The sequence below is a fragment of the Saccopteryx bilineata genome, chromosome 6, assembly GCF_036850765.1.
Source record: "Saccopteryx bilineata isolate mSacBil1 chromosome 6, mSacBil1_pri_phased_curated, whole genome shotgun sequence".
Classification (NCBI taxonomy): Eukaryota; Metazoa; Chordata; class Mammalia; order Chiroptera; family Emballonuridae; genus Saccopteryx; species Saccopteryx bilineata.
In genome coordinates this window covers 192,601,792-192,628,522 of record NC_089495.1, presented here as the reverse complement: position 1 = coordinate 192,628,522, position 26,731 = coordinate 192,601,792, and the positions used below count along the sequence as shown (strand labels likewise).

Below are 26,731 nucleotides of genomic sequence, written 5' to 3'. Positions count from 1 at the left end.
TTTTTGAATGATGAGGAGAGGAGAATACCTTTTCATAAAAAGCGTTTGCCCCAAAATCTTCTTTGCCTTTTATTTTAACCAGTAGTTTAAATTGCGTGGTCTGTGTGCTAGGCTCAGCCCCACCACATGTTTGTTTAGTCTGTAAATTATTTGAAATACCCTGAATTAGTTGCCAAGTTGAGAAATCAGATTCCAAGGGAAAATCCAGATTTCTGTTTTCTCTAGAAAAATCATGGCACTGGTCCTGCATTGTCATGTGGCAGCTCTTGGCGGTGACTCAGGGGCAGCTGCTCCTGCTCATGGGCCACGTTCCCCAGACCCCCACGTGGCCAGGGTTCACAGTGCAGCAGCATGTGTCCACCACTCTTCCTTCATCATACAGTTTTATCTGGCATCTAAAGGCTTGGAGCCCTAATTTAAACTATTAATTCGTTTCCTCTTTTGTCTTCATGTCATATAGGTCTTTTTCAAAGAGATTTTTCTGAACATTTTAGAAACATCAACAAGTTCTTTTGAGCACAGGTGGATGGTCATTCAGACTCTGACGAGGATCTGTGCAGGTACTTTCACCTTGAGGGTGCTCATCCTTTCGGCTTGTCCAGAACCTATTAGTGCGTTCATTTTTCAAAGTCCAGAAGAAGACCTTTAACTCTACCTATTAGAATTTAATGAAGTGCTGAGAAAATCATTACCTTATAGGTCATTGCTAACTACCTCGTGGCTAGGCCCACCCCACTTCTCCTTTAGAGGATGACCAGCTCAGCCTGGGTTGCCCAGGACACTGGGGTTTTGTGGGGGGTTTTTTGGTATTTTTCTGAAGTTGGAAACGGGGAGGCAGTCAGACAGACTCCGCATGCACCCAACCGGGATCCATCCGGCATGCCCACCAGAGGGCGATGCTCTGCCCATCTGGGGCGTTGCTCTGTTGCAACCAGAGCCATTCTAGTGCCTGAGGCAGAGGCCATGGAGCCATCCTCAGCGCCCAGGCCAACTTTGCTCCAGTGGAGCCTTGGCTGTGGGAGGGGAAGAGAGAGACAGAGAGGAAGGAGAGGGGGAGGGGTGGAGAAGCAGATGGGCGCTTCTCCTGTGTGTCCTGGCTGGGAATCAAACCCAGGACTCCTGCACACCAGGCCAACGCTCTACCACTGAGCCAACTGGCCAGGGCCTAACACTGGGGTTTTAGCGCTGAAATTTTCACATCCTGGGAAACCCCCAAATCCTGAAAAATTGGGATACGTGGTCACCTTCCCTATCAGCTGAATGTGCATTTTTAGTTACAGGGTCCAAGGCATTGGTGCTACCAACCCTTGATTGGGTGCTTAGGTAAATTTGGATTTACCTTCCACCAAAAAATTGTGTGCCTGTAAAGTCAGCATCCTACTTGTTTGTCATCAAACGTAATTTCATAAGAATTACAGAACTTGACAAGGTGGAGCAGGCAGTTGTTACTCTGTTTTGTTTTGTTTTTTTTACAGAGACAGAGAGAGTCAGAGAGAGGGACAGATAGGGACAGACAGACAGGAACAGAGAGAGATGAGAAGCATCAATCATTTGTGTTTGGTTGTGGCACCTTAGTTGTTCATTGATCGCTTTCTCACATGTGCCCTGACCATGGGCCTTCAGCAGACCGAGCTACCCCTTTCTCGAGCCAGCGACCTTGGGTCCAAGTCGGTGAGCCTTGTTCAAACCAGATGAGCCCACGCTCAAGCTGGCGACCCTGGGGTCTCGAACCTGGGTCCTCAGCATCCCAGTCCGACGCTCTATCCACTGCTGCGCCACCACCTGTTCAGGCTGTTACTCTGTTTTTGATGAGGAAAGTAAGCTTGGAGAGGTGGGATGATGTGCCTGAGATCTTAGCCAGCACCGAGGCCTAAAAGGAGGGCCTCCCGCCTCCCTAGTACTTACTACATGCATGTTCCGGTGAGATATGTCCACCTCTGTTGGTAATTCACTAGGAAAATATTTTGACAGAGGGCTTGTTTAATAAGAAAATATACTTACTATTTGCATTCATTCAGAATTTCTAATATTTGTCTGTTATTTTCCAAGATGCCCAGTGTGTTGTAGATATTTATGTCAACTATGACTGTGATTTAAATGCTGCTAACATTTTTGAGCGCCTCGTAAATGATTTATCCAAAATCGCTCAGGGAAGAAGTGGACACGAGCTGGGAATGACACCCCTGCAGGTAAAAACACTAAGAACACTCATTTGTATTTAATGTTCATTCATTTTGATAAACATCAAGTGCCACCATGTGCCACACGCTGATCTTGGTGTTAGGGATACAACACAAACATACGTATGTACATGCACACAGTTGCTGCCATTATGGCACTTATAAGTCGACAAGGAAGAAGTAAGCTGCAGGGACAAGAGAAGGAGTGCTGGAGGTGTCATTTTTAATGGTGTCATCTGAGTAGTCTCCCTGAAAAAGTGACATTTGAACTAAGATCCATAGGAGCAAGTTCACCTTTCCAAAGTGCTGATGAAAAGAGGATCTCAGGCTCCACAGAGAACAGAGGAGTTTGCCTCTCAACAGTGTGGCTACAAAGAACAGGATCGTTTACCTGAGGTGTCAGAATGAACTGGTCAGAGGCCTGTGTGCTGCCTGGAATTATGGGCAGAATTTTGATGTATGGGCATTTTTCCCCAAGAAGGTTCATACTGTCATTAGATCTACAAATAGGTCTGTGCCCCCTTAGATGCTGTTTGCAGCCTAAAATACTTGTAAATTTTTAAGATTATCTGCAATTTACATCTAATTTTTTATTTAGGAAATGCTATTTTTTTAAAAGTCAGTATTTTTATTGTAAAGTGAGCCTTAAAGTGGAATACATTTATGGGTGTTTGGGGGGGTATGAATGTGTCCAGAATCACTCATTTGATGCATAATATAAGATTTTTTTGTCTTTTTGGGGGGTCATTGGGTAAGATCCTGTTATTTTAAAAAAAGTGTTTTAAGTATATTTTCAAATTATATAAGCAATGAATGAGAACTTCCTTTTAGAAATTCAGATAACACTGTTTATTTTAAGAAAGCAAAGCACACATCCTGTATATCTGCTGCTACGATGTTTGTAATGAATACCTTTAGAGATTTTCAGGGTTTTTTCAGTGAGCCCTTAATACTTACGTCACCTGTTAACGTTCCCTTGGGTTTTATACTTAATAGCACTGAATTATCCTCACAGGGTTCCCAAAGAGCCTTGTAGCTGTCTGCACTTAATTTATTTATTAAGTCTTTGTGCCATGTCACTTTTGTCGTTTAGGAACTCAGTCTGAGGAAGAAAGGCCTGGAATGCCTTGTGTCCATTCTCAAGTGCATGGTAGAGTGGAGCAAAGACCTGTATGTGAATCCCAACCACCAGACCAACCTTGGTGAGAAAGAGCACATTGCTGCTACTGCCACCTCCATTTACAATAAGCTGTTGGGAAAAGTCATCTTGGTATAGTTGTCTTAGAATTAGCTAAAACACTTTAGTTTGCTAAGTACTTGTAGTACAGTGTGTCCGTAAAGTCATGGTGCACTTTTGACTGGTCACAGGAAAGCAACAAAAGACGATAGAAATGTGAAATCTGCACCAAATAAAAGGAAAACTTTCCCAGTTTCATACCTATTCAGTGCAGTTCGATGTGGGCTCCATTTGTTGCCCTACACACATCCAAACAATAGTGAAGTTCTTGCCACACACGGGTAAGGACGTCTGGTGTAACAGTGAATAATGTCTGTGATTCTCTGTTTTAAGTGATTAATGTCATGGCGCTTCGTTATAAACGCGCCGATATTCATGTTGCACTTTGGTCACAGATTTGAATTTAGCAAGCCACAGAACACACTGAACTTTCCTCTGTATCGTCCACATCTCAACTGGCATGGCCGTGGGCTGCTCCGCTGTATACACGGTGTTACGTCATCATCTGCACATGCACACATGCTGCCACATTATCCTACAGAAACTGAGAGGGTTTTCCTTTTATTTGGTGCAGATTTCACATTTCTATCATCTTTTGTTGCTTTCCTGTGACCAGTCAAAAGTGCACCATGACTTTACAGACACACTGTATTTTTTTTTTAATAGAAACCAAGAGGAGAGTCAGAGAGAGGGACAGATAGGGACAGACAGACAGGAAGGGAGAGAGATGAGAAGCATCAATTCTTCGTTGTGGCTCCTTAGTCTCCTTAGTAGTTCATTGATTGCTTTCTCATATGTGTCTTGACAGGGGGAGAGAGGCTATATAGCTCAGCAAGTGACCACTTGCTCAAACCAGCGACCTTGGGCTCAAGCCAGAAACCTTGGGCTTCAAGCCAGTGACCTCTGGGCTCAAGCCAGCAACCATGGGGTCACATGTATGATCCGGTGCTCAAGCCAGCGACCTCAGGGTTTCGAACCTGGGTACTCTGTGTCTTAGTCCGATGCTCTATCCACTGCGCCACTGCCTGGTCAGGCTACCTGTAGTATTTTAAAGTTTCCACTTTTTAATTCATCTGGAATTTGGGGGAGGAAATGTATGGGTTGTGCTCTAACTTTGTTCTTCCCAAATGGAGAACCAGTTGTTCCACCATTTTTTAGTATTCTGTCCCTCACTGATTTGAAACTCCACATTTATGACGTACCATATTCTCTGTGTGCATACGTCTATTTCTGAACTTTCTATTCTGTTCTATTGATTTGTCTGTTCTTGCACCAATACAAGTGTCTTAACTGTTTTTTCCACTCTTTTACTTTGATATGAATTTTAGAATTAGCTTATCAAGTTCTAGAAAAAAGTAAGCTTTTAAGTAAAGTAGTGAATGATCTCAAGGTTTCTTTCTTGTGGTCTTGACAGTACAAACTTTCTTGTTACAAGTCTGGAAGAGGGAATTGCTTGCAGAGCCAGGCCTGAGCTCAGTGCTGTCCGTGCCCCATCTGCTGACAAGGTTTTCTTGTATGATGTTGCAGGTCAGGAGAAGCCTGCAGATCAGGAAATGGGGGATGGGAAAGGCCTTGACATGACGAGACGGAGCAGTGTGACGTCCATGGAGTCCACGGTGTCCTCAGGGACCCAGACGACTGTGCAAGATGATCCAGAGCAGTTTGAGGTCATCAAGCAACAAAAAGAGATCATTGAACATGGCATTGAGCTGTGAGTATGGCTGCTACTCTAGCTGAATCTCTTGGGGCCTCTGACAAAGTGACATCTTCTCTGGGAGCCGGGGTCCTGCTCTGCAGAGGGAAATACCCGTTGGAAAAGGCCAGTTGCTGGCACTTGCAGCCAAGACTGGTCCAGCCAGCAGAGTGAGTGGATTGTGTGTGGTAGAGAAATGTAATGGCTTTGTGGTTGATGCCTGGTCTTTTTATTTTTTCTGATGAAAAAAATTAAACTACTTTAGAAAACACAAAAAGTATAAATTACAAGTGTTAAAATTGCTCATAAAATCATTACTTAGAGGAGATCACCATTGGTAACATTTTTTCCCAACCATATTTTATGAAAAATTTCAACATGCAGAAAAACTAACATTAGCCACATTCGTGTTATCTATGTGTTTCTTTTTCTGAACCATTTGAAAGTAATTTGCAGCCATCATAATAGCTTCAGCCCTACATCTTTGAAAAATAAGGACATTCTCTCTTCACACCATTCTCATAACTGTTAAATCTTAATGTGTTTTTTTGTAATCTTTTACATACAAAAATACATATGCACACACTCTCATATCCTAACTTTTTAATGGTTGAAGTGTCGACCTCTTCATTTCCTCTCTCAGCATCCCTGCATCCCTCAAAAGTAATCTTTTGAAAACTTAAACCAGGTCTAATCACTCTCCTGCCTAAAGTCATTCCAGGTTTCCCAATTTCTCATCATAGCCCATTCCAGGCTCTGACCCCTCTCGCTGATCTCATCTCCTGCCAGTGCCTCTGAGTCACACGACACATTTCAGTCTTTGAACACTTCCAGGTGTTTTTGCTATCATGCCCCCTGATTGGAATACTCTTGGGTCTTTTTCATCCTTTGGACTTGGCAAAACATGTCTTCCTCAAAGAGGCCTTCTGTAACCACACTGAACAACTCCCATGTTATTCTTCATTTATATACCCTATTCATGTTCTTCCTTCACATCCTCTGCTCATACATGCTTTGTGCTTATATATGCTGTCATTCTCTCCAGTGCACACACTGGTAAATAACAAGTTAAATTTATACCATAGTTGAAACTTTGTCTGCCTTTAACAGGAAATACAAAAAAACAGTCTGAGGATGTTGTAGTGGCCCTTACCGACATCAGAGATCCAGTCTACTCTTAGCTGTCTGCTTCACCAGCCTTAACACAATTTTCACTGTTGCCTCCTGGTTTAAGGTGACTGCTGGAGCACCGGCCATCACACATGTATTTTGGGGAAGAAGAGGGAAAGGGCAAAAGAGTGTACCTCCCAGTCAAGTCAACTTTGTTTAAGGAGCCTTCCTAGAAATATCCATATCACTTCTGACCATGTTCTCATTGACTAGAACTTTATCACATGGCTGTACGTACCTTGTTTAAGAAAGACAGGGAGCCTGACCTGTGTTGGCGCAGCGGATAAAGCGTCAACCTGGAATGCTGAGGTCGCCAGTTTGAAACCCCGGGCTTGCCTAGTCAAGGCACATATGGGAGTTGATGCTTCCTGCTCCGCCCCCTGTTCTCTCTTTCCTCTCTCTCTCCCTTCTCTCTCTCTAATAAAAATGAATAAATAAAATCTAAAAGAAAAAAAGACAGGGAAATGTAGTTTTTATTCCAGGGATTTGTATGCCTAGGTAAACATCGAAGGTTTTATTAGTATTGAAGGAGAGAATGGATATTGGGGGACAGCCATCAGACTTCACTAAATAGCTAGGTCATAAATTGAAGTGGAGTTCAGAAGAGCTGCCAGAACACACAGGACCTTCCTAACTGATATATGCTGACTTGTTCATGACATTATTGGAACTTGCCTCGAATGCCAGGTATTCCTGTCCTTTAGTTTTTTGTTGTTGTTGTGGTTTTTTGTTTTGTTTTTACAGAGACAGAGAGAGAGTCAGAGAGAGGGATAGACAGGGACAGACAGACAGGAATGGAGAGATGAGAAGCATCAATCATTAGTTTTTCGTTGTGCATTGCGACACCTTAGTTGTTCATTGATTGCTTTCTCATATGTGCCTTGACCATGGGCCTTCAGCAGACCGAGTAACCCCTTGCTCGAGCCAGCGACCTTAGGTCCAAGCTGGTGAGCTTTTTGCTCAAACCAGATGAGCCCGCACTCAAGCTGGTGACCTCGAGGTCTCGAACCTGGGTCCTCAGCATCCCAGTCCGACGCTCTATCCACTGCGTCACCGCCTGGTCAAGCTGTTCTTTAGATTTTGAAGTGAGTAATCTCTATCCCATCTTTTCTTTTCTTTTTTTTTTTTTTTAAGATTTTATTTATTCATTTTAGAGAAGGGGGGAGATAGAGGAAGGGGAGGAGCAGGAAGCATCAACTCCCATATGTGCCTTGACTGGGCAAGCCCAGGGTTTCAAACCGGCAACCTCAGCGTTCCAAGTCGTTGCTTTATCCACTGCGCCACCACAAGTCAGGCCCATCTTTTCTTAAAATAGGTTCAACAAAAAACCCAAGAGAGGGATCCAGTTTCTCCAGGAGCAAAGCATGCTGGGAACATCAGTTGAAGATATTGCCCAATTCCTGCACCAGGAGGAGCGTCTGGATTCTGTAAGGAAGCAAGTTGAGCAATTATATGTGGGTTCTATCTAGGGATTGTGAGACCCTACCAGCTTTAACCTATAGCTTATCTGACCATGTGCAGTGGCTATTGTCCACACCCCTGCTTATAGCAGTCCTACTCATGCCTTTGGCCAGTGATGCAAAAAGTTCCTTGAAGGGAATAAACTAGCCTCCTAACGAGTGACTGTATATGTAGTGAGACAGTATCATAGCTGCAAGTGTGACCTGACACCTAGAAGCTGTTCTAACTGCCCATCTGCCACTAACCTCTCTCCTGAGTGTGCCACATCATTCCTCCATTTTTAAGTGTCTTGTGCCTCCTCCTATTTATTTATTTATTTATGTATGTATATATGTATGTGACAGAGACACAGTCAGAGAGAGAGACAGATAGGGACGGACAGACAGACAGGAAGGGAGAGAGATGAGAAGCATCAATTCTTCGTTATGGCACCTTAGTTGTTCATTGATTGCTTTCCCATATGTGCCTTGACTGGAGTCCTACAAGCAGACTGAGTGACTCCTTGCTCGAGCCAGCGACCTTGGGTTCAAGCTGGCAAGCCTTGCTCAAACCAGATGAGCCCGCGCTCAAGCTGACAACCTTGAGGTCTCAAACCTGGGTCCTCCATGTCCCAATCCAACGCTCTATCCACTTCACCACCACCTGATCAGGCTCTTCCTTTGTGGCAGGACAGACTGACCTGGAATGGTTGAGTGAGTGGACAGGCTTAACGAATCACCTAGTTTTTCTAGCAGTTTGGGCAGTTCTGCATTTCCAAACTGGGCTTCCCCCTTTAAAGTGTCTTTTGCTGTGCATTCATATTTGACAATTCCTAGATTTAAGTGAATGTGTATGTTTCAGACCCAAGTAGGTGATTTTCTGGGAGACAGCATGAGGTTCAACAAGGAGGTGATGTATGCCTATGTGGACCAACTTGACTTTTGTGAAAAGGAGTTTGTCTCAGCCCTTCGGACATTTCTAGAAGGTTTCCGCCTACCTGGGGAAGCCCAGAAAATCGATCGGTTAATGGAGAAGTTTGCCGCAAGATACATAGAGTGCAACCAGGGGTGAGTGTCGTGTTTATAAATCACTGTACATCATCTTTTTGCCTAGATCAGAATAGTAATCTTAATTTGGATGGGGATTGAGTTCAATCTTTTTTTTTTTTTGATTCATTCTTGTGTGTGCCCTGACTGGGTATCAAACCCACAACCTTGGTGCATCGGGATGACACTAACCCAGGTATGGCCAACAGTTTTTGCCCCCAGGCCAGATTAGAAAGAAAACTTTTTTCACAGGCCGGACGAAATATTAAAATTAAAAAATGTTAAATACAAAAACGATTCATTTAAGTAAATAAAATTTTATTATGTAATTTGTTTATGAATGAATGTGAGTAAAAAAATTTATTTATTTTTCTTTTTACAGAGACAGAGAGAGTCAGAGAGAGGGATAGATAGGGATGGACAGACAGACAGGAACAAAGAGAGATGAGAAGCATCAATCATTAGTTTTTCTTTGCAACACCTTAGTTGTTCATTGATTGCTTTCTCATGTGCCTTGACCGTGGGGCTACAGCAGACCGAGTAACCCCTTGCTCGTGCCAGCGACCTTGGGTCCAAGCTGGTGAGCTTTTTGCTCAAACCAGATGAGCACGCACTCAAGCTGGTGACCTCAAGGTCTCGAACCTGGGTCCTCTGCATCCCAGTCCGATGCTCTATCTACTGCGCCACCACCTGATCAGGCTTATATACAATATTATTTTAATAAAAATATAATTACATACCGTTTAAATATCCAAACTGTATTGCAATCAATCGAAACAATATTTAATTAATAGAATGAGCTTGAAGGGGTTATAGCGCAAATAAGACAATTATTTTGTTTTACAAACAGCCTGGACACGTTTTCAGTTATCAACTGCAGCTATTGTCTGTGCTACAATGCCACTTGATTCAGCACACTTGACCACAAAAATAATGAATTGTTTGACCTTGGGTGCGCACTGGCAAACTCCGCCTAAAAGAATGTGGGTTTCACATCGCCACTAAACGTCAAACAGTTCATATCGAGTACAGACGAGTACAACAGTTGTAAATCTTTATAATGGAATTTTTTTAAAAAATGAAGTGTTGCAAATCCATTTGACCAATTATTGGGCTAATCTAAGTTAACCCTAGATTAGTCACACGCAGAATTCTTTTCCACATATCATTATCTTCTTAAATATCTTGATTTTTAATAATCAAAGCCGCTTCCACTTCTGAGTAGCTGAGATTTTAAAGTAGCAGAGAATATTATAAATTTAATTGTGGGCCGCATAAACTCATTATGCGGGCCGGATCCAGCCCATGGGCCATATGTTGGCCATGCCTGCACTAACCAACTGAGCTACCTGGCCAAGGCTAGTGTAATCTTCCTAAATCTATGCCAAGCAACTAAAGTTTCTATTCACCATGTGCCAGGCACTGTGTTGAGGTATTCTCTCGTGTAAGACCTCGCAGCAACTGTCTGTGTCCCCTTCTACACACAGTGAGACTGAGGACCTGAGAGGCTAAGTAATTGACCCATGATCTCAGCTAGAGCCTATGCTATTAATTATGATAAGATTCATTTTATAGGTTGAGAGGAGGCACTTGGACACCCCTTCCCTAATCAAAAATAACTCCCTGATTTAATGTCTCTCTCCCTTTCTTCCTTCCTCTCTCCCTTCCTTCCTCCGTCTCTCCTTCCCTTCTTCCCTCTCTCCTTCTCTCCCTCTCTTCCTCCCCCTCTTTTCTTTCCTCCCTCCCTCCCTCTTTTCTTTCCTCCCTGTTCCTTCCCTCTCTTCTTCCCCCCTCCCTCCTTCCCTCTCCCTCTCTTCTTTCTTTTTACCCTGGGCCTTCCTATTCCCTGAGACACACAATATTGAAATTAGAATAGTTAATAACCCCACAGTGGCCTCTAAGTGTTCAAGTGAAAAGGAGAATCGTACATCTCTCACTTTAAATCAAAAGCTCAAAATGATTAAGTTTAGAGAGGAAAGCATGTCCAAAGCTGAGATAGGCTGAAAGCTAGGCCTCCTGTGCCAAACAGCTAAGAAATTGACGCAGCCGCCATCTCTCTGATCAGTCAGCAGCCATTCACATCTAGGCAGACCCTCCCCTAGCAGGAAGATTACAGCTCTCTGAAGGCTCCATGGTAGTTAGCATATTTAGCAATGAAGTATTTTTAATTAAGGTATGTACATTTCTTAATACATAATGTTATTGTACACTTAACAGACTACTATAGTGTAAACATAACTTTTTACTTACACTTGGAAACCAAAAAATTTGTGACTTTGTTGCAATGTCCACTTTATTGTGGTGGTCTGGAACCAAACCTGTAATGGCTCTGAAATAAGCCTGTGGCTGCTGTGTGAACCTGGAGACTTCGGTCTATTTCCCTTTAGAAATATGTGACCCAGTTAAATCACATTAGAATGCAGGCCTTTTGTGTGTCCTTCAGAAGCTCTCCCTTTCCTGTACGGGGCAGTTGAACGGAGCAGTATTTCTTGCTGTAGCCTCACATATTATGAAGCTGTGTGTTCACCAGTTTTTGTCTTTTTTTTCTTTGTCTTGCCGAAGACAAAAGCAGTCAGACTTCACCAGCCAATTATTTAGAATACATGAATATTCCCTTTGTATTTCTACTGTTAAATATTACAGTGAGTAATATAAAGTATAAATAGCTAATAACTGGACAGCAGTTTAGTCAGCTTCCCACCCAGTACCCAGCACAAAGTGGACGCTGTCAGGAGCAGGACCAGAATGGGGCAGGTGGCTCTAAGGGGCAGGCTGGAAGAGGCCTCACTCACCTTGCACCACAGGGTCAGCACCCAGAAGTCACGGCGCCTTGCTTGCCTCACCCTAGTCCCTGGCACCGGAGGCTACTGATTGGAACTGCTTTATTCAAAGAAGTCTAAAGCTGACACATACTCTTAATTAGCTTTCTCTACACTCTGGGTCATTAATTATCAACCAGTGATGATGAAAGCATGAAAACTCAACACATTTGGCATCATGGGGATCAGTCGGGCTGCTTTTAGTGAAGCGTGTCCCATCAGCACTGGACCGTCCCAGCCTCATCGCCGTGCTTGTTCTGACATCTGGCATCTTTTCTTCCAGGCAAACTCTGTTTGCTAGTGCCGACACTGCTTACGTCCTAGCATACTCGATTATCATGCTAACTACAGACTTGCACAGCCCTCAGGTAAAACATGTTTGTGACTTACGTATTGTGCTAGCTAAGTAAGTAGTTTCATTTGGGGCACTGGATGTTTTCTAAATGGATTTTGAAATTTTTTTAAATTGTAGGTAAAAAATAAAATGACAAAAGAACAGTATATTAAAATGAATCGGGGCATCAATGATAGTAAAGATCTACCAGAAGAGTATCTCTCCAGCATCTATGAAGAGATAGAAGGCAAGAAAATTGCAATGAAAGAAACAAAAGAGCACACGATGGCAACCAAATCCACAAAGCAGAGTAGGTCTAACGGCAAAGTATTCTGTTCACTGCAGTTGTCACAAAGTATCAGGATGCATGCTTCAGCTCCCTGATGATAAAGTTAATTTGCATCCTTAGATATCTGAATAAGACGTGTGATTAATTATTACAGTTACGTTGGTTCTCTCATCACCATCTTCTTGCTAGGTTTGTGATTAGTTATAAGAGAGAATTTAAAAGAAATAATCTGAATTGCTCCCTGAAAATGTTCCTAAAACTTGGCTGTGGTAGTTGTGCCGAACTTGATGGGAATTCTGTTGGTTAAGGCCCCTGTGGAGCCATCCATTTCTTTGTTTGGGAGGCAGCAGAGTGTAGTGGTTTACAGCAGAGGCTCTAGAGCCGCTCAGGTCCCAGCTCTGCTACTTGCTAGCCATGTGACCCTGGGTAAGTGACCTAACCTCTCCGTGCCTCACTCTCCGCCTGGTAATAATATTTCAACAAACTCACCAGATGGTTGGGAGGATGTGTGAATTAATCATTATAAATCTTTTGAAGCAGTGCCTGGCACTTAACAAGAACTCAGTGCGCGTTAGCTGCTGTAATTCTTATTTCTCTGTAGGTGTGGCCAGTGAAAAGCAGCGGCGGCTGCTGTACAACTTGGAGATGGAGCAGATGGCTAAAACGGCCAAAGCTCTGATGGAGGCTGTGAGCCATGCCAAAGCCCCGTTTACGAGTGCCACTCACTTGGACCACGTCCGGCCAATGTTCAAAGTGAGTATCCTGAGAAGTTGGGACATGACTAACCCCAGTTCTGGAGTTAACCAGCCAGGAGCTAGCCTGCGAGTTTATAATGGTGAGATTGAGAAGAGGAAAGGCCAAGTCTGGGAGTTACTTTTGAACAGTAGCTAGGTGAATCCTTGCTAGAAGCCCTTCGATGGTGTTGGGGTGGCACCAGCACCGGCCAAAAGCACAGGCTTTGTAGTCAGAATGCCTGAGTTGGAACCCTGCCTCTGCCACTTTGTAATTCTGCGACTTCAGTCATTTACTAAGCCTCTCTCTGTTCATCATCTATAAAATGGGGACAAATACAGGGTTGTGGGGGGGATTGTATGAATTAAAAATTATTCAGGCAGAAGAGACAGTTTTATTGTGACATCCATCTCAGTGGCCTTAGGGTTAGTTTTTTGATAAGACTAGGTAGAAGTAAAAGGCCATATTCTGAGGCCTTTCTATTTTTAAAATGTCTAGAAGGGTACATGTTTTATATATGTAGCATTCATTTTCCTCTAAGGTGGTTTTATAACTGTTAATATCCTGTTAGTTGATCAATTCCAGATTTTTGTGAGCTTTCTTTCCAGGGAATTCACAAGAAAATTGGAAGAAAAGTAAAGTCTAAATAATTGAATTAGGAATCTTTCAGTGAACTAAATTTATAGAAGATAAGTTGCTTATAGGTTTTATATTGTGCACCAACCTCTAATTGGTAATGGCTGCTGCTGCAGTGTGGGATTTCTGATTGATTAGTGATGTCTGCTATGAGCACAGGTAGGCAGTGTAGTGACATATTTACCATCCTTCCTTTTGAATTGTGCATGTAGTATATGTTATCCCTATAGTGATATCTCGATAGTGATGGGGGAGCTGTTTTATATTATAAGTAGAATAGGTTGAAATAAAAATAGCAGTGGATTTGGCATCTTGACTGTGCTTATAACTAACACAATGGCCAGTAAGTGCTCTTTCCAATGAAATTCTAGACATTATTGAAACCTTCCTTCCTTGGTAGCTGGTGTGGACGCCACTGTTGGCAGCCTACAGCATCGGACTGCAGAACTGTGATGATACTGAAGTGGCCTCCCTGTGTTTGGAGGGCATCCGGTGTGCAATCCGGATTGCCTGCATCTTTGGAATGCAGGTGGGTCGTAAGTTAGCAAAGCCCCAGAGGTGCAGGGAGGCTGTGTTCTTTTAGATTAAGCAAAACCTACAAATTTTTAAGCATTTCCAGTTGGCCAAAAAAGTCTCAGCAAACTCCTTATTCATGCCCACTGAGAAGCAGCCCACAGATTTGTTTGGGCAGCTGCCTCATTAGGGGGAAAAAGTAAGGAATGGGTTAAAACTCTCTTTCAAGGGTTTTAAGACTGAAAAACTTCCTTTGAAAGTCCAAGCTATTTGATTGGATTTGATCTGCCTAACTTGCCTATTCTGGTGCTTAAAAACTTATTTTTTCTTTAAAAATTGGTTTTTATTATAATTTCCCTCATTTCCAGGTCTTCTCTGGGGAAAGCAAGTAGTTCAGTGCAAAATGAATATGTCTGTAAACCTTCTGAATCTTGGAAATACCTAGCAAATAAAATACAATCCCTAAACCATGATGAAATCAAGACATTGTCAGTCCTATTCGTTTTCTAAATCAATTTAGAATTTTGCACCCACTTTTTTTGAAAAATCTCAATCTTCTGTTTCCAGATAACTGTTTCCTATATAACTTTATTTTATAGTTAGACATTTTCTTTTGTACTAAGATCATAGGCTTTGGCATCAGACAGTCTGTGTTTCAATACCCAGCTCTACTGTTTCTCAGGCCATGTGACACCGGCCCAGTAAAGTTCTCTCTAAAACACCTTCTATTTCCTCATTTGTAAACTTGGAAAAATAGACCTACCTTGTGAGATAGTTACAGATACTAGAATTTATCTCACAACCTTAGCATTCAGCATATTGCTCCCCCACCCCCTCCAAAGAGAACAGAACAGGAACATAAGTTAAAGGTTCCTTGGAAAGGACAGAGCTAATTCTCAACGTGATGTGTCGGAGCCCCAGTGACATGTTCCAATAGCAGGAGGACACCAGCGTGCGGTAACTGGCATGTTCATGTGCATAAAGCCTGTCTGTGTGTGTACAGACTGTATCAGAGAAGCCCGGTACGCCAGCCCCATACATGTGAAGACGGTCATGCCAAGGCTGGGATCTCAGTATTCTCTCCTGGGCCTCTATTACAGCTGGAACGAGATGCCTATGTCCAAGCTCTTGCTCGCTTCTCCCTGCTGACGGCCAGCTCCAGCATCACAGAAATGAAGCAGAAGAACATTGACACCATAAAGACGCTTATTACAGTGGCTCACACAGACGGCAACTACCTTGGGAATTCCTGGCACGAGGTGTGTCTCTGAAAGCCTGGTAATTGCCTTTTCTTAGTTAGAGTGTGCCTCCTGCATTGTTCATCATCCCTCTCTCTTTGGTCACTTTTATTTTTCTTGAAGTCAAGCCTAACTTGAACTCTGGCTTTTCTCTGGTCCTCAAATACCTCATGTATCTGAGAGCTGGGCTGTGGTAGGGAAATGTGTTCAAATGCGCCGCCTCACAAGGTGATCCTGCAGTGGTCAGAGTCCCCACCGAGTGCACTTCTGTTGTGACAACATTCCTCCCACATTGGTGCCAGTTTCCTCAAATCCTTATGCACTTCCTGGGAGCTCTTACCATCAGTGAGTAGGTTCAGAACAGGACCAGGAGCCTGATTTCTCTTAATTGTCTTTATAAAGAAGTGATCAACATTTACAATGAGCCATTATGGAAATTGCCAGTGAGGCACATTTCCATTTAACTAAACAATATCCTAACATTCTCATGTAATTACTTATGTGTACAAATGTGTTTGAAAGGTCATCAGAATTTTAGTTCTAGAGAAAATACTAGAATAGGAACGGCCTAGATGTTCCAACAATGAGAGATTGCTCTTATTTTTCAAAAAAGTGTGATACACCATTCCTTAGAACAGGGGTCCCCAAACTTTTTACACAGGGGGCCAGTTCACTGTCCCTCAGACCATTGGAGGGCTAGACTATAAAAAAAACTATGAACAAATCCCTATGCACACTGCACATATCTTATTTTAAAGTAAAAAAACAAAATGGGAACAAATACAATATTTAAAATAAAAAACAAGTAAATTTAAATCAAGAAACTGACCAGTATTTCAATGGGAACTGTGGGCCTGCATTTGGCTAATGAGATGGTCAATGTGCTCCTTTCATTGACCACCAATGAAAGAGGTGCCCCTTCCGGAAGTGCAGCGGGGGCCGGATAAATGGCCTCAGGGGGCCGCATGTGGCCCGCGGGCCATAGTTTGGGGACCCGTGCCTTAGAATGTCTTATGGCCATGTAAAATGACGTTGCTGAAAGGAGAGACAACCAGACGTCGTGTGCTCCCTGGCCTGGTTTGCCCAGAATTCAAACCTGAGTCGGTCTGAGCCTCTGCTGCCAGTTTACAGGAAATACGGGGGTCAGAGGAACACAGTAAATAATGATCATGAGAACGCCATCTACAAATCAGGATATGACAGGCCCTCAGAGCAAACGACCAGGTTCTTCAACAAATGAATTGTAAAAAAAATAGTAGATGAAAGGGGGATCTATAGATTAAAAGGGACTTTAGAACAAGAAAGATAAAAATATTATTAAAAACTAATACTCTGTGCCTGACTAGGTGGTGGTGCAGTGGATAGAGCGTCAGACTGGGATGTGGAGGACCCAGGTTCGAGACCCCGAGGTCACCAGCTTGAGCGCAGGCTCATCTGGCTTGAGCAAAAAGTTCAGCAGCTTGGACCCAAGGTCGCTGGCTCAAGCAAGGGGTCACTCGGTCTGCTGTACCCCCCTCCCCATCAAGGCACATATGCTTTCCCCCCCCCCAGAAAGCAATCAATGAACAACTAAAATGCCGCAACAAAATCTGATGATTGATGCTTCTCATCTCTCTCCGTTCCTGTCTGTCTGTCCCTAGCCCTCTCTCTGACTCTCTCTCTGCCTCTGTAAAAAACCCAAAAAAACAAACTAATACTCTGGGAATATGGTCTCAGCATATTAAATAAAAAGTCATTAAAAAAAATTGTGAGGCCCTGGCTGGTTGGCTCAGTGGTAGAGCGTCGGCCTGGCGTGCAGAAGTCCCGGCCAGGGCACACAGGAGAAGCGCCCATCTGCTTCTCCACTCCTCCCCCTCTCCTTCCTCTCTGTCTCTCTCTTCCCCTTCCACAGCGAGGCTCCATTGGAGCAAAGATGGCCCGAGCATGCTGGGGATGGCTCCTTGGCCTCTGCCCCAGGTGCTAGAGTAGCTCTGGTCGCAGCAGAGCGACGCCCCCTGGTGGGCGTCCTGGGTGGATCCCGGTCGGGTGCATGCGGGAGTCTGTCCGACTGTCTCTCCCCATTTCTAGCTTCAGAAAAATACCAAAAAAAAAAAATTGTGGCCCTGGCCGGTTGGCTCAGCGGTAGAGCGTCAGCCTGGCGTGCGGGGGACCCGGGTTTGATTCCCGGCCAGGGCACATAGGAGAAGTGCCCATTTGCTTCTCCACCACCCCCCCTCCTCTCTGTCTCTCTCTTCCCCTCCCGCAACCAAGGCTCCATTGGAGCAAAGATGGCCCGGGCGCTGGGGATGGCTCCTTGGCCTCTGCCCCAGGCGCTAGAGTGGCTCTGGTCGCGGCAGAGCGTCGCCCCGGAGGGGCAGAGCATCGCCCCTGGTGGGCATGCCGGGTGGATCCCGGTTGGGCACATGTGGGAGTCTGTCTGACTGTCTCTCCCCGTTTCCAGCTTCAGAAAAATACAAAAAAAAAAGAAAAATTGTGAGCCTGACCAGGCGGTGGCGCAGTGGATGGAGCATTGGACTGGGATGCGGAAGGACCCAGGTTCGAGACTCCCGAGGTCGCCAGCTTGAACGTGGGCTCATCTGGTTTGAGCAAAAGCTCACCAGCTTGGACCCAAGGTCGCTGGCTCCAGTAAGGGGTTACTCGGTCTGCTGAAGGCCCGCAGTCAAGGCACATATGAAAAAGCAATCAATGAACAACTAAGAAGTCGCAACGCACAACAAAAAACTAATGATTGATGCTTCTCATCTGTCTCTATTCCTGTCTGTCTGTCCCTGTCTATCCCTCTGACTCTCTCTCTGTCTCTGTAAAAAAAAAAAAAAAAATTGTGAGCCATCACCCCTATGCCACATATCCACAGAGAATGGGGATTGAAAAGTTCAACAAAAATATTAATGTCCTACCTGAGTGATAGAATTAGGGAGATTTATTTTCTTTTTTTTTTCCTTAAATGATATTTTCTACTTTCTCTACCATCTTGTGTATATTACTTTTTGTCTTAGAGAGGAAACTAGAAAGTACAGACGGTAGCCTGACCTGTGGTGGCGCAGTGGATAAAGCGTCAACCTGGAAATGCTGAGGTCGCTGGTTCGAAACCCTGGGCTTGCCTGGTCAAGGCACATATGGGAGTTGATGCTTCCAGCTCCTCCCCCCTTCTCTCTCTCTGTCTCTCTCCCCTTCTCTGTTTCCCTCTCTCTCCCCCTACCCTCTCTCTCTCCTCTCTAAAAATAAATTTAAAAAAAAAAAAAACTGTTACCAGAAAGTACAGACGAGGTGTTGAGTGGTAGGGACTGTGATGCCAACACAGAAAATTGCTATCAGCCTCCTCCCCCCATAGGGATCGAGCAGTTATGGACAACTGGGACAGGCTGGGAGCCAGACTGCGGGGTATGGGCTGGTCTCACCCCTCCCTGCCTGTAGGGCATAGCAGATTACCTAGTCTTTGACCCTTACCTTCCTCCTCTCTGTTGTGAGCATGAAAGCAGATCATATGCAGACAAGGATTTAGGAGCTGTGTTTGACAAGTACTAAGAACTCAGCAGTTGTTAGTGATTATCATGACTATCATGGCACAGATGTTGGTCCCTTTTCATCCAGCCTTTCCTTCCTCTGTCACAACTCTGGAATATCCATGTTAGAAAAGATGGAGGAGGATGGTGGTGTTTTTTTTTTAGTTGGGTGCTTTTTTAAAGATATAATTCCCTGTCTTCTGAGGAGTCATAATGCCTAGGGAATCAATGAATAAATGCTTTCTCTTCTAGATTTTTTTTTTTATTTATTTAAACCTGGGAGGTATGATCTTTGTGGGGTTCCTGCTGATTGTCAAGCTTATAGCAGCACCTGGAACTATTTATTAAAATTGAATTAATTACCTATTTGATGGGTCAGAAGCCTTGAGAAATCAGATTGGAGCCAGTAAGTTTCTTGCCGCATGTGTTATTTTATTTTTTTTTAATTTATTTATTTTTTACAGAGACAGAGAGTGAGTCAGAGAGAGGGATAGACAGGGACAGACAGACAGGAACGGAGAGAGATGAGAAGCATCAATCATTAGTTTTTCATTGTGCATTGCAACACCTTAGTTGTTCATTGATTGCTTTCTCATATGTGCCTTGACCACGGGCCTTCAGCAGACCGAGTAACCCCTTGCTGGGGCCAGCAACTTTGGGTTCAAGCTGGTGGACTTTTGCTCAAACCAGATGAGCTCAAGCTGGCGACCTCGGGGTCTTGAACTTGGGTCCTCTGCATCCCAGTCCGACGCTCTATCCACTGCGCCACCGCCTGGTCAGGCCGCATGTGTTATTGACATACTTGAGATTCCAGCCATCCCTAGCTTCTGGAAAAGGGAAGGCATTAATAGTTTACTAGTAATAATTTAGTAATATGTTGTATGGGCCAATCAGGGAATGCCTTTCTTTGGTTAAAGTAAGTACTCTCCTAGGCAAGAGGAAGGCAGTTTGTAGGTAAAGACACTCAGCAGTGCTCAGTGGTATAGTGGAGTACTACAATCTGGGATTGGATTTGGAAAGGCACTGTTCTGTAAGTTCTGTGCTAGTTTTTCCTCCAGAAGAAGTTGAAACCAATTTCTGGTTTTTTAGGTAAGCTTCTATGAGAGAGGGCTTGCGTACAAGTATGTGTTCTCAAGCACCAGAACCACCCCATAGGGCTGGAAGGAAGTCTTTTCTCCCGCTGCACACCCATTCTAGTGCACATGCTCATTCATTCAATTAACCAAATAATAGCACAACTTTTTAAATGCTGAGGATTCAGCAGTGAACAAGATAGAGTTAATGCCCTGTTGGTACTAAAAGCAAAGAATGAGCAAATTATATGATATAATGCCAAAAGTGTGTGACCAGGGGAAGGTGTGTGATCTCAAAGGAGGTCTGTCCGAGGGACTCATGCCTGAGCTGGGAATCTTAAGAGTGTACCCTGGGGAAGAACATAAGGAACATGTTCTAGGCATAGGATCAGCAAGTGCAAAGGCCCTGGGGTAGAACTAGACATGTCAAGTTAAAGGAGCAGCAGGGAGGCTAGTGTGTTGTATAGAGTAGAAGGGGATGCATTTACTGAGTGGCATGGTAGGTGGAATCTCCTTCTCCAGTCAAATACCCTTTCTTTCTGTCTTGAGTGCTTATTAACTTTGCACAATTAAACATTTATATGGCATAATTCCATTGTACCAGCTTTCCTTTTGCCCATTTCCTCTTTCTTTTTTTAATTATTTTTTTTAAGTGAAGTCTGTCATCTAGACCCACACTCTAGGACAAGGGAAGCCATCCAAAGACCTTAGATTTTATTCTCACCTGAAAAGCTGTGTGTTTCAAAGAACTTTTCAATGACTGATTTATGATCACAGTGCCCTTTTCAGGCTATAAAATGGGAACTCATTTCTTCATGCTTTTTTTTTTCATTAGATCTTGAAATGCATCAGCCAGCTGGAGCTCGCTCAGCTGATAGGAACCGGTGTGAAGACCCGCTACCTGTCTGGGTCTGGGCGAGAAAGAGAAGGGAGCTTGAAGGGCCACACGTTGGCAGGAGAAGAGTTCATGGGCCTAGGCCTCGGTAAGTCACTGGGCCCCGCAGCTGGCTGTCACAGACTCTCAAGTTACTCGGAATGAAACACTTCTTGTCTCATCGGGACTGTTATGTAAACTGTCTCTTCCTTCTGTGCCAGCTGACAGTAGGTTTATTAACGGAAGTGCTGCTTCAGCAATCTTAATTGTGATGAAACTGGCAAGTAAATGCAGTTTTTATCAAAGTCAGCAGGGTGCATTACTTTTCTCTCTATACATGCAACTATACTGGGAGAAAGACCACTTGTTTTAGAAATGCTACAGTTTTAGTTCCTGCTGTTAGAGGAGTGGGTATGTATCTCTAGATTTTAAGAGGTAGCATCAACCCCTCTTCCCTGTTCATTTGGGGGGCTTTTTAAAATGGTATTCTTATGAAAATAGAATTATTTCTGACTATACCTTAGATTGAGAGACATTGGTGATTTAACACAGTAATAATAATAATAAATAGCCTGACCTGTGGTGGCGCAGTGGATAAAGCGTTGACCTGGAATGCTGAGGTTGCCGGTTCAAAACCCTGGGCTTGCCCGGTCAAGGCACATATGGGAGTTGAAGCTTCCTGCTCCTCCCCCCTTCTCTCTCTCTCTCTCAATCTCTCTCTCTCTCTCCTCTAAAATGAATAAATAAATAAAAATTTAAAAAAAATAGTAAATAGAGCAGACAGACATGCTAGGCCATATTCTAAACACTAGGTTTATATATTTTTAACTCAATGAGACTGGGATTATTATTGCCATTTTGTAAATGAGGAAGGTGAGATACAGGGGGTGAAGTGAATTGAGCAAGGTCACACGGGAAGCAGGTGGCAGAGATAGGTTTCAAATCCAGGCCACTGATTGCAAAGAGCAGGCCCCTAGGTCCCACAAACAGTGGTTGGAATAGTGTGCTGGTTAGAAGCATGGACTCTGAAAATGGGGGGTTGTAACGGCACCTGTTCTTAGGGTGCGGGTGAGGTGACTGGAGTGAAATCCTGGAACATTGCCCTGAACATTCAGCAGCTATAAGCCATTCCATATTCTGAGTGCTCTGGGTTAGTATCCATTAATTCAAGTATGTTTTCCTTAGTATAGTCATCTAATAATACTGTAAAAATATAGAAGGCTATCGTGAAAAGGAGATGGTTGATACAAGCAAGGGAAATTGTAGTAAAAATGCATTTTAAAAGTCAAATGCCAAAACCCAAGTTTAATTTTATTCCATCATCAGTTGGGTTTTTCGCCTACAAACGATTCTCATTTCTGTCTTTTGTCTGCATACTGATGCTATGGGATACTGTTCTGAATACTTGACTGTTTCAGAAGCACTGTTACTCCTGTGCATTGTGTTTCAGGTAATCTGGTGAGTGGTGGCGTGGATAAAAGGCAGATGGCCAGTCTCCAGGAATCGGTTGGTGAGACCAGCTCGCAGAGTGTGGTTGTGGCTGTGGACAGGTAATGATTTGTTCTCCAGTGAAGCTGGGCTACTCGATGGCTTGGCATCCTCTAGTCAGCGATTTTCAACATTTCTCACTTCATGGCACATATAAATTGATTTTTTAAATTCTGCAGCACACAAAAAAAATTTCTAATATTTTCTGATCTTACAGAAGAAATACATATAATTTTAATTCATTCACCCTGGATGGCTGTTGTGTTGGGTATGGTCACTTTTTTTATAATCTAAGGGAAAAGAGGTCAGTGCCCCTGACTAAATAGTCAGGCATTGACTGTTTTAGGAATTCTTGCAGCACACTGGTTGAAAATCGCTGCTCTGTATTGTTACTAGGTGAAGGATTCCTACTATTTGTGTTGTAAATGTTGTCAGTTTCAGATCACTCAAGCTAAGAAAGGTTAGAAGTGTCATACGTGATCCACAACTACTAATAGCTTTAACATTCATTTGAATTCTGACCTTGAATTGCATCATGACCTTTTTAAAAAAAATTGCAACTTTAACATTGTGACCAAATTGTGTCAAATTTAAAATGCCACAATATTCACTGTTCATACTGAGATGCAACCATTTTTCTTAAATTTGTTTTAAGATTTTTGTTGATATTACAGAGAGAGGAGGTGGGGGAATGGAAAGTATCAACTCATATTTGCTTCATTTGAGTTGTTCATTATTTGCTTCTCGTGCCTTGACCAGGCAAGTCCAAGGTTTTTTTGTTTGTTTTGTTTTGTTTTTTGTATTTTTCTGAAGCTGGAAACGGGGGAGACAGTCAGACAGACTCCCACATGCGCCCAACCGGGATCCACCCAGCATGCCCACCAGGGGGCAACGCTCTGCCCACCAGGGGGCGATGCTCTGCCCCTCCGGGGCGTCGCTCTGTTGCAACCAGAGCCACTCTAGCGCCTGGGGCAGAGGCCAAGGAGCCATCCCCAGCGCCTGGGCCATCTTTGCTCCAATGGATCCTCGCTGCGGGAGGGAAGAGAGAGACAGAGAGGAAGGAGAGGGGAAGGGGTGGAGAAGCAGATGGGCGCTTCTCCTGTGTGCCCTGGCCGGAAATCAAACCCGGGACTTCTGCACGCCAGGCCGACGCTCTACCACTGAGCCAACCGGCCAGGGCCAAGTCCAAGGTTTTGAACCAGTGACCTGAGCATTCTAGGTCGACACTATGAACTGTGCCACTACAGGCCAGGCTCAACCATTTTCTTAAACATTTTTACAAGCCTCTGATAATTCCAAAGTTCAGTTCTGAAAGTGTTGACTTTGGTAATATTTTGCCAGTTTTTTGCTCTTATAGGAGAGCAGCTTTTTGGAGGTCTTCGCTCTATCACTCTCGCTATTGTGACATCACATGCTCTTTTTTTTTTTTTTTTTTTTTTTACAAGGACAGAGAGAGAGAGTCAGAGAGAGGGACAGACAGGAATGAAGAGAGATGAGAAGCATCAATCATCAATTTTTCGTTGTGACACCTTAGTTGCTCATTGATTGCTTTCTCATATGTGCCTTGACCGTGGGCCTTCAGCAGACTGAGTAACCCCTTGCTGGAGCCAGGGACCTTGGGTTCAAGCTGGTGAGCTTTGCTCAAACCAGATGAGCCCACGCTCAAGCTGGCGACCTCGGGGTCTCGAACCTGGGTCCTCCACATCCCAGTCTAATGCTCTATCCACTGCTCCACCACCTGGTCAGGCATCACATGCTCTTATGTTTTAACTCTTCCCCCCTTCTTCTGATGTGTCGCTTTCTCTATCAGTATGAGCATTTCTGTTCTCAGCTCAGTTCATTGACCAGTTCTATACATCTGATGCCTCATCATTTATTTTAAAGTGGAAATACCAGACCTGAAATGTTTTCTTTCTCCCTTTCCTAAGTGTTTGAAATTGAAACTTGGGCTTCCAAATCTAATTTTTATTTTATTGTGTCTGGAATTTTCTTCTAGAATTTTTACTGGATCTACTAGACTGGATGGGAATGCAATAGGTATGTATTTGACTCCCCGGTGACAACTACAGAAGCCTCATGTTGTGACTGTCTGACCATTACTAACAAGGCTGTGTGTGTGTTGTTGGATCTGGCCTGTAGTTGACTTTGTCCGCTGGCTATGTGCTGTGTCCATGGATGAGCTGGCTTCCCCCCATCATCCCCGCATGTTCAGCTTGCAGAAGATTGTGGAGATATCATACTACAACATGAATCGGATCCGACTGCAGTGGTCCCGAATATGGCATGTGATTGGAGATCACTTCAATAAGGTAACTCTTCAAATTCTAAAACCACTCAATTGATGTTCAAAAACAAGCAGGCAATTAAATTTAGAAAGTGATTGAGCATTTAGGTGCTGATCTATCATTCATTTTCCCTGAAGAGTCAAGGACAGCTTGATAGGAATAATAGTATACTTCCATATTGATAGAATGAATTAAGAATCCAGTGGTGTTGCAAAAACTTTCATATCCCATATCCAGGATGTAGGCTAACACTCCAAAGATCATTATAGTAACTTGACAAGTATATTGGTGTTTGAAAGCATTATGAAATCCTAAAGGGCTTTCTGAAAAGATTATGTTCCATACAGTTTCACTATTAAATGTCACTACTTATTATATTCTGACTTCCACTGCCACCACTCTTCAACTTTCATCGAGGAAACTACACTTGTTTTAAAGCAGAAATAACCAAAAGACTTCTCTGATCTGAACTACCAAGAAGAAACCAGACTAAGCTGTCTCTCCACTAGATGCTCCATTATATACATGCAGACACAATGCACATATATATTGACCACAAACAAAGAAATCAGAAGAATATATGTTTATTACATGTGTGTATGTATGTATCTGTGATATCATTTGCTTCATAAGGGAAAAGTAACAATTTAATAACACTGTTTCCGGCCTGACCTGTGGTGGTGCAGTGGATAAAGCGTCGACCTGGAAATGCTGAGGTCGCTGGTTCGAAACCCTGGGCTTGCCTGGTCAAGGCACATATGGGAGTTGATGCTTCCAGCTCCTCCCCCCTTCTCTCTCTGTCTCTCCTCTCTCTCTCTCTCTCTCTCTCTCTCTCTGTCTCTCCCTCTCCTCTCTAAAATGAATTTAAAAAAATTAATAACATTGTTTCCTACCAAAACACATTTCATGATTTCTTTTTTTTTTTTTTTTTTTTTTTTTAATACTTTTCTGAAGCTGGAAACGGGGAGAGACAGTCAGACAGACTCCCGCATGTGCCCGACCGGGATCCACCCGGCACGCCCACCAGGGGCGACGCTCTTCCCACCAGGGGGCGATGCTCTGCCCCTCCGGGGTGTCGCTCTGCCGCGACCAGAGCCACTCCAGCGCCTGGGGCAGAGGCCAAGGAGCCACCCCCAGCGCCCGGGCCATCTTTGCTCCAATGGAGCCTTGGCTGCGGGAGGGGAAGAGAGAGACAGAGAGGAAGGAGGGGGGGGGTGGAGAAGCAAATGGGCGCTTCTCCTATGTGCCCTGGCCGGGAATCGAACCTGGGTCCCCCGCACGCCAGGCCGACGCTCTACCGCTGAGCCAACCGGCCAGGGCACATTTCATGATTTCAAAAAAAAACTTTCCCAAGCCTGGAGATAGAGTTGTAAAAGAGATGCTTAAAGATAATATTGGTAAAAAACAGTTTATCCAAAAGAGAATAACTCTTTTTACATTGAATAGAAGAAAATCATAAGAATTCACTTGCCGCCTGAGCAGGCGCAATGGATAGAGTGTCGGACTGGGATGCAGGTTCGAGACCCAGAGGTCGCCAGCTTGAGCTTGGGCTCATCTGCTTTGAGCAAAGCTCACCAGCTTGGACCCAGGGTCACTGGCTCGAGCAAGGGGTTACTCGGTCTGCTGCAGCTCCACGGTCAAGGTACATATGAGAAAGCAATCAATGAACAACTTAGGTGTCGCAACAAAAAACTGATGATTGATGCTTCTCATCTCTTTCCGTTCCTGTCTGTCTGTCCCTCTCTGACTCTCTCTCTATGTTAAAACAAACAAACAAACCCTCCCCCCAAAAAAGAATTCATTTGCCCTTAGATATCGAACAAGCAGTAGCGTACTGATAAGTGATTTGTAGCATCTGCCAGTTGCTGTGTTGTAAATACCTCACAGGGACCAATTTAAAGCTAGCAATATGCCACTAAATATAGGTTAAGGAAGAATTGGGCACTGTTGGCTCTTATGGGCAGCTGCTGGCCTGTTCTAGGACCCCATTGAAATGGGGCATTGTCAGAGATAGTCTTGCTTCTAACATGGTACATCACTTAATCAAAGTTTTTGCTCCTTTATTATCTCCAAGAAAGGTATCTTACACCATCTGCTTAATAAACTACCTGAGGGCCTTGTACCAGGCAGTGGACAGGTGAGGTTCCTGCCCTCGAGCTCACCCACATTTTATGATAAAAT

The 26,731-nt window shown here is 43.9% G+C and overlaps 1 protein-coding gene across 1 annotated transcript in view; it reads left to right on the top strand.

Moving 5' to 3' along the window:
• ARFGEF2 (ADP ribosylation factor guanine nucleotide exchange factor 2) overlaps positions 1-26,731 on the top strand; it is a 96,719-nt gene that overhangs the window by 39,471 nt on the left and 30,517 nt on the right. Inside the window, exons 11-25 of the mRNA XM_066237316.1 lie at positions 461-560; positions 2,050-2,189; positions 3,274-3,382; positions 4,945-5,128; positions 7,596-7,707; positions 8,582-8,787; positions 11,869-11,953; positions 12,058-12,229; positions 12,810-12,961; positions 13,977-14,105; positions 15,190-15,348; positions 20,739-20,886; positions 22,228-22,327; positions 24,262-24,302; positions 24,405-24,574. Of these exons, the coding sequence (XP_066093413.1) occupies positions 461-560; positions 2,050-2,189; positions 3,274-3,382; positions 4,945-5,128; positions 7,596-7,707; positions 8,582-8,787; positions 11,869-11,953; positions 12,058-12,229; positions 12,810-12,961; positions 13,977-14,105; positions 15,190-15,348; positions 20,739-20,886; positions 22,228-22,327; positions 24,262-24,302; positions 24,405-24,574 (2,007 nt within the window). The remainder of the gene's footprint in view (positions 1-460; positions 561-2,049; positions 2,190-3,273; positions 3,383-4,944; positions 5,129-7,595; positions 7,708-8,581; positions 8,788-11,868; positions 11,954-12,057; positions 12,230-12,809; positions 12,962-13,976; positions 14,106-15,189; positions 15,349-20,738; positions 20,887-22,227; positions 22,328-24,261; positions 24,303-24,404; positions 24,575-26,731) is intronic.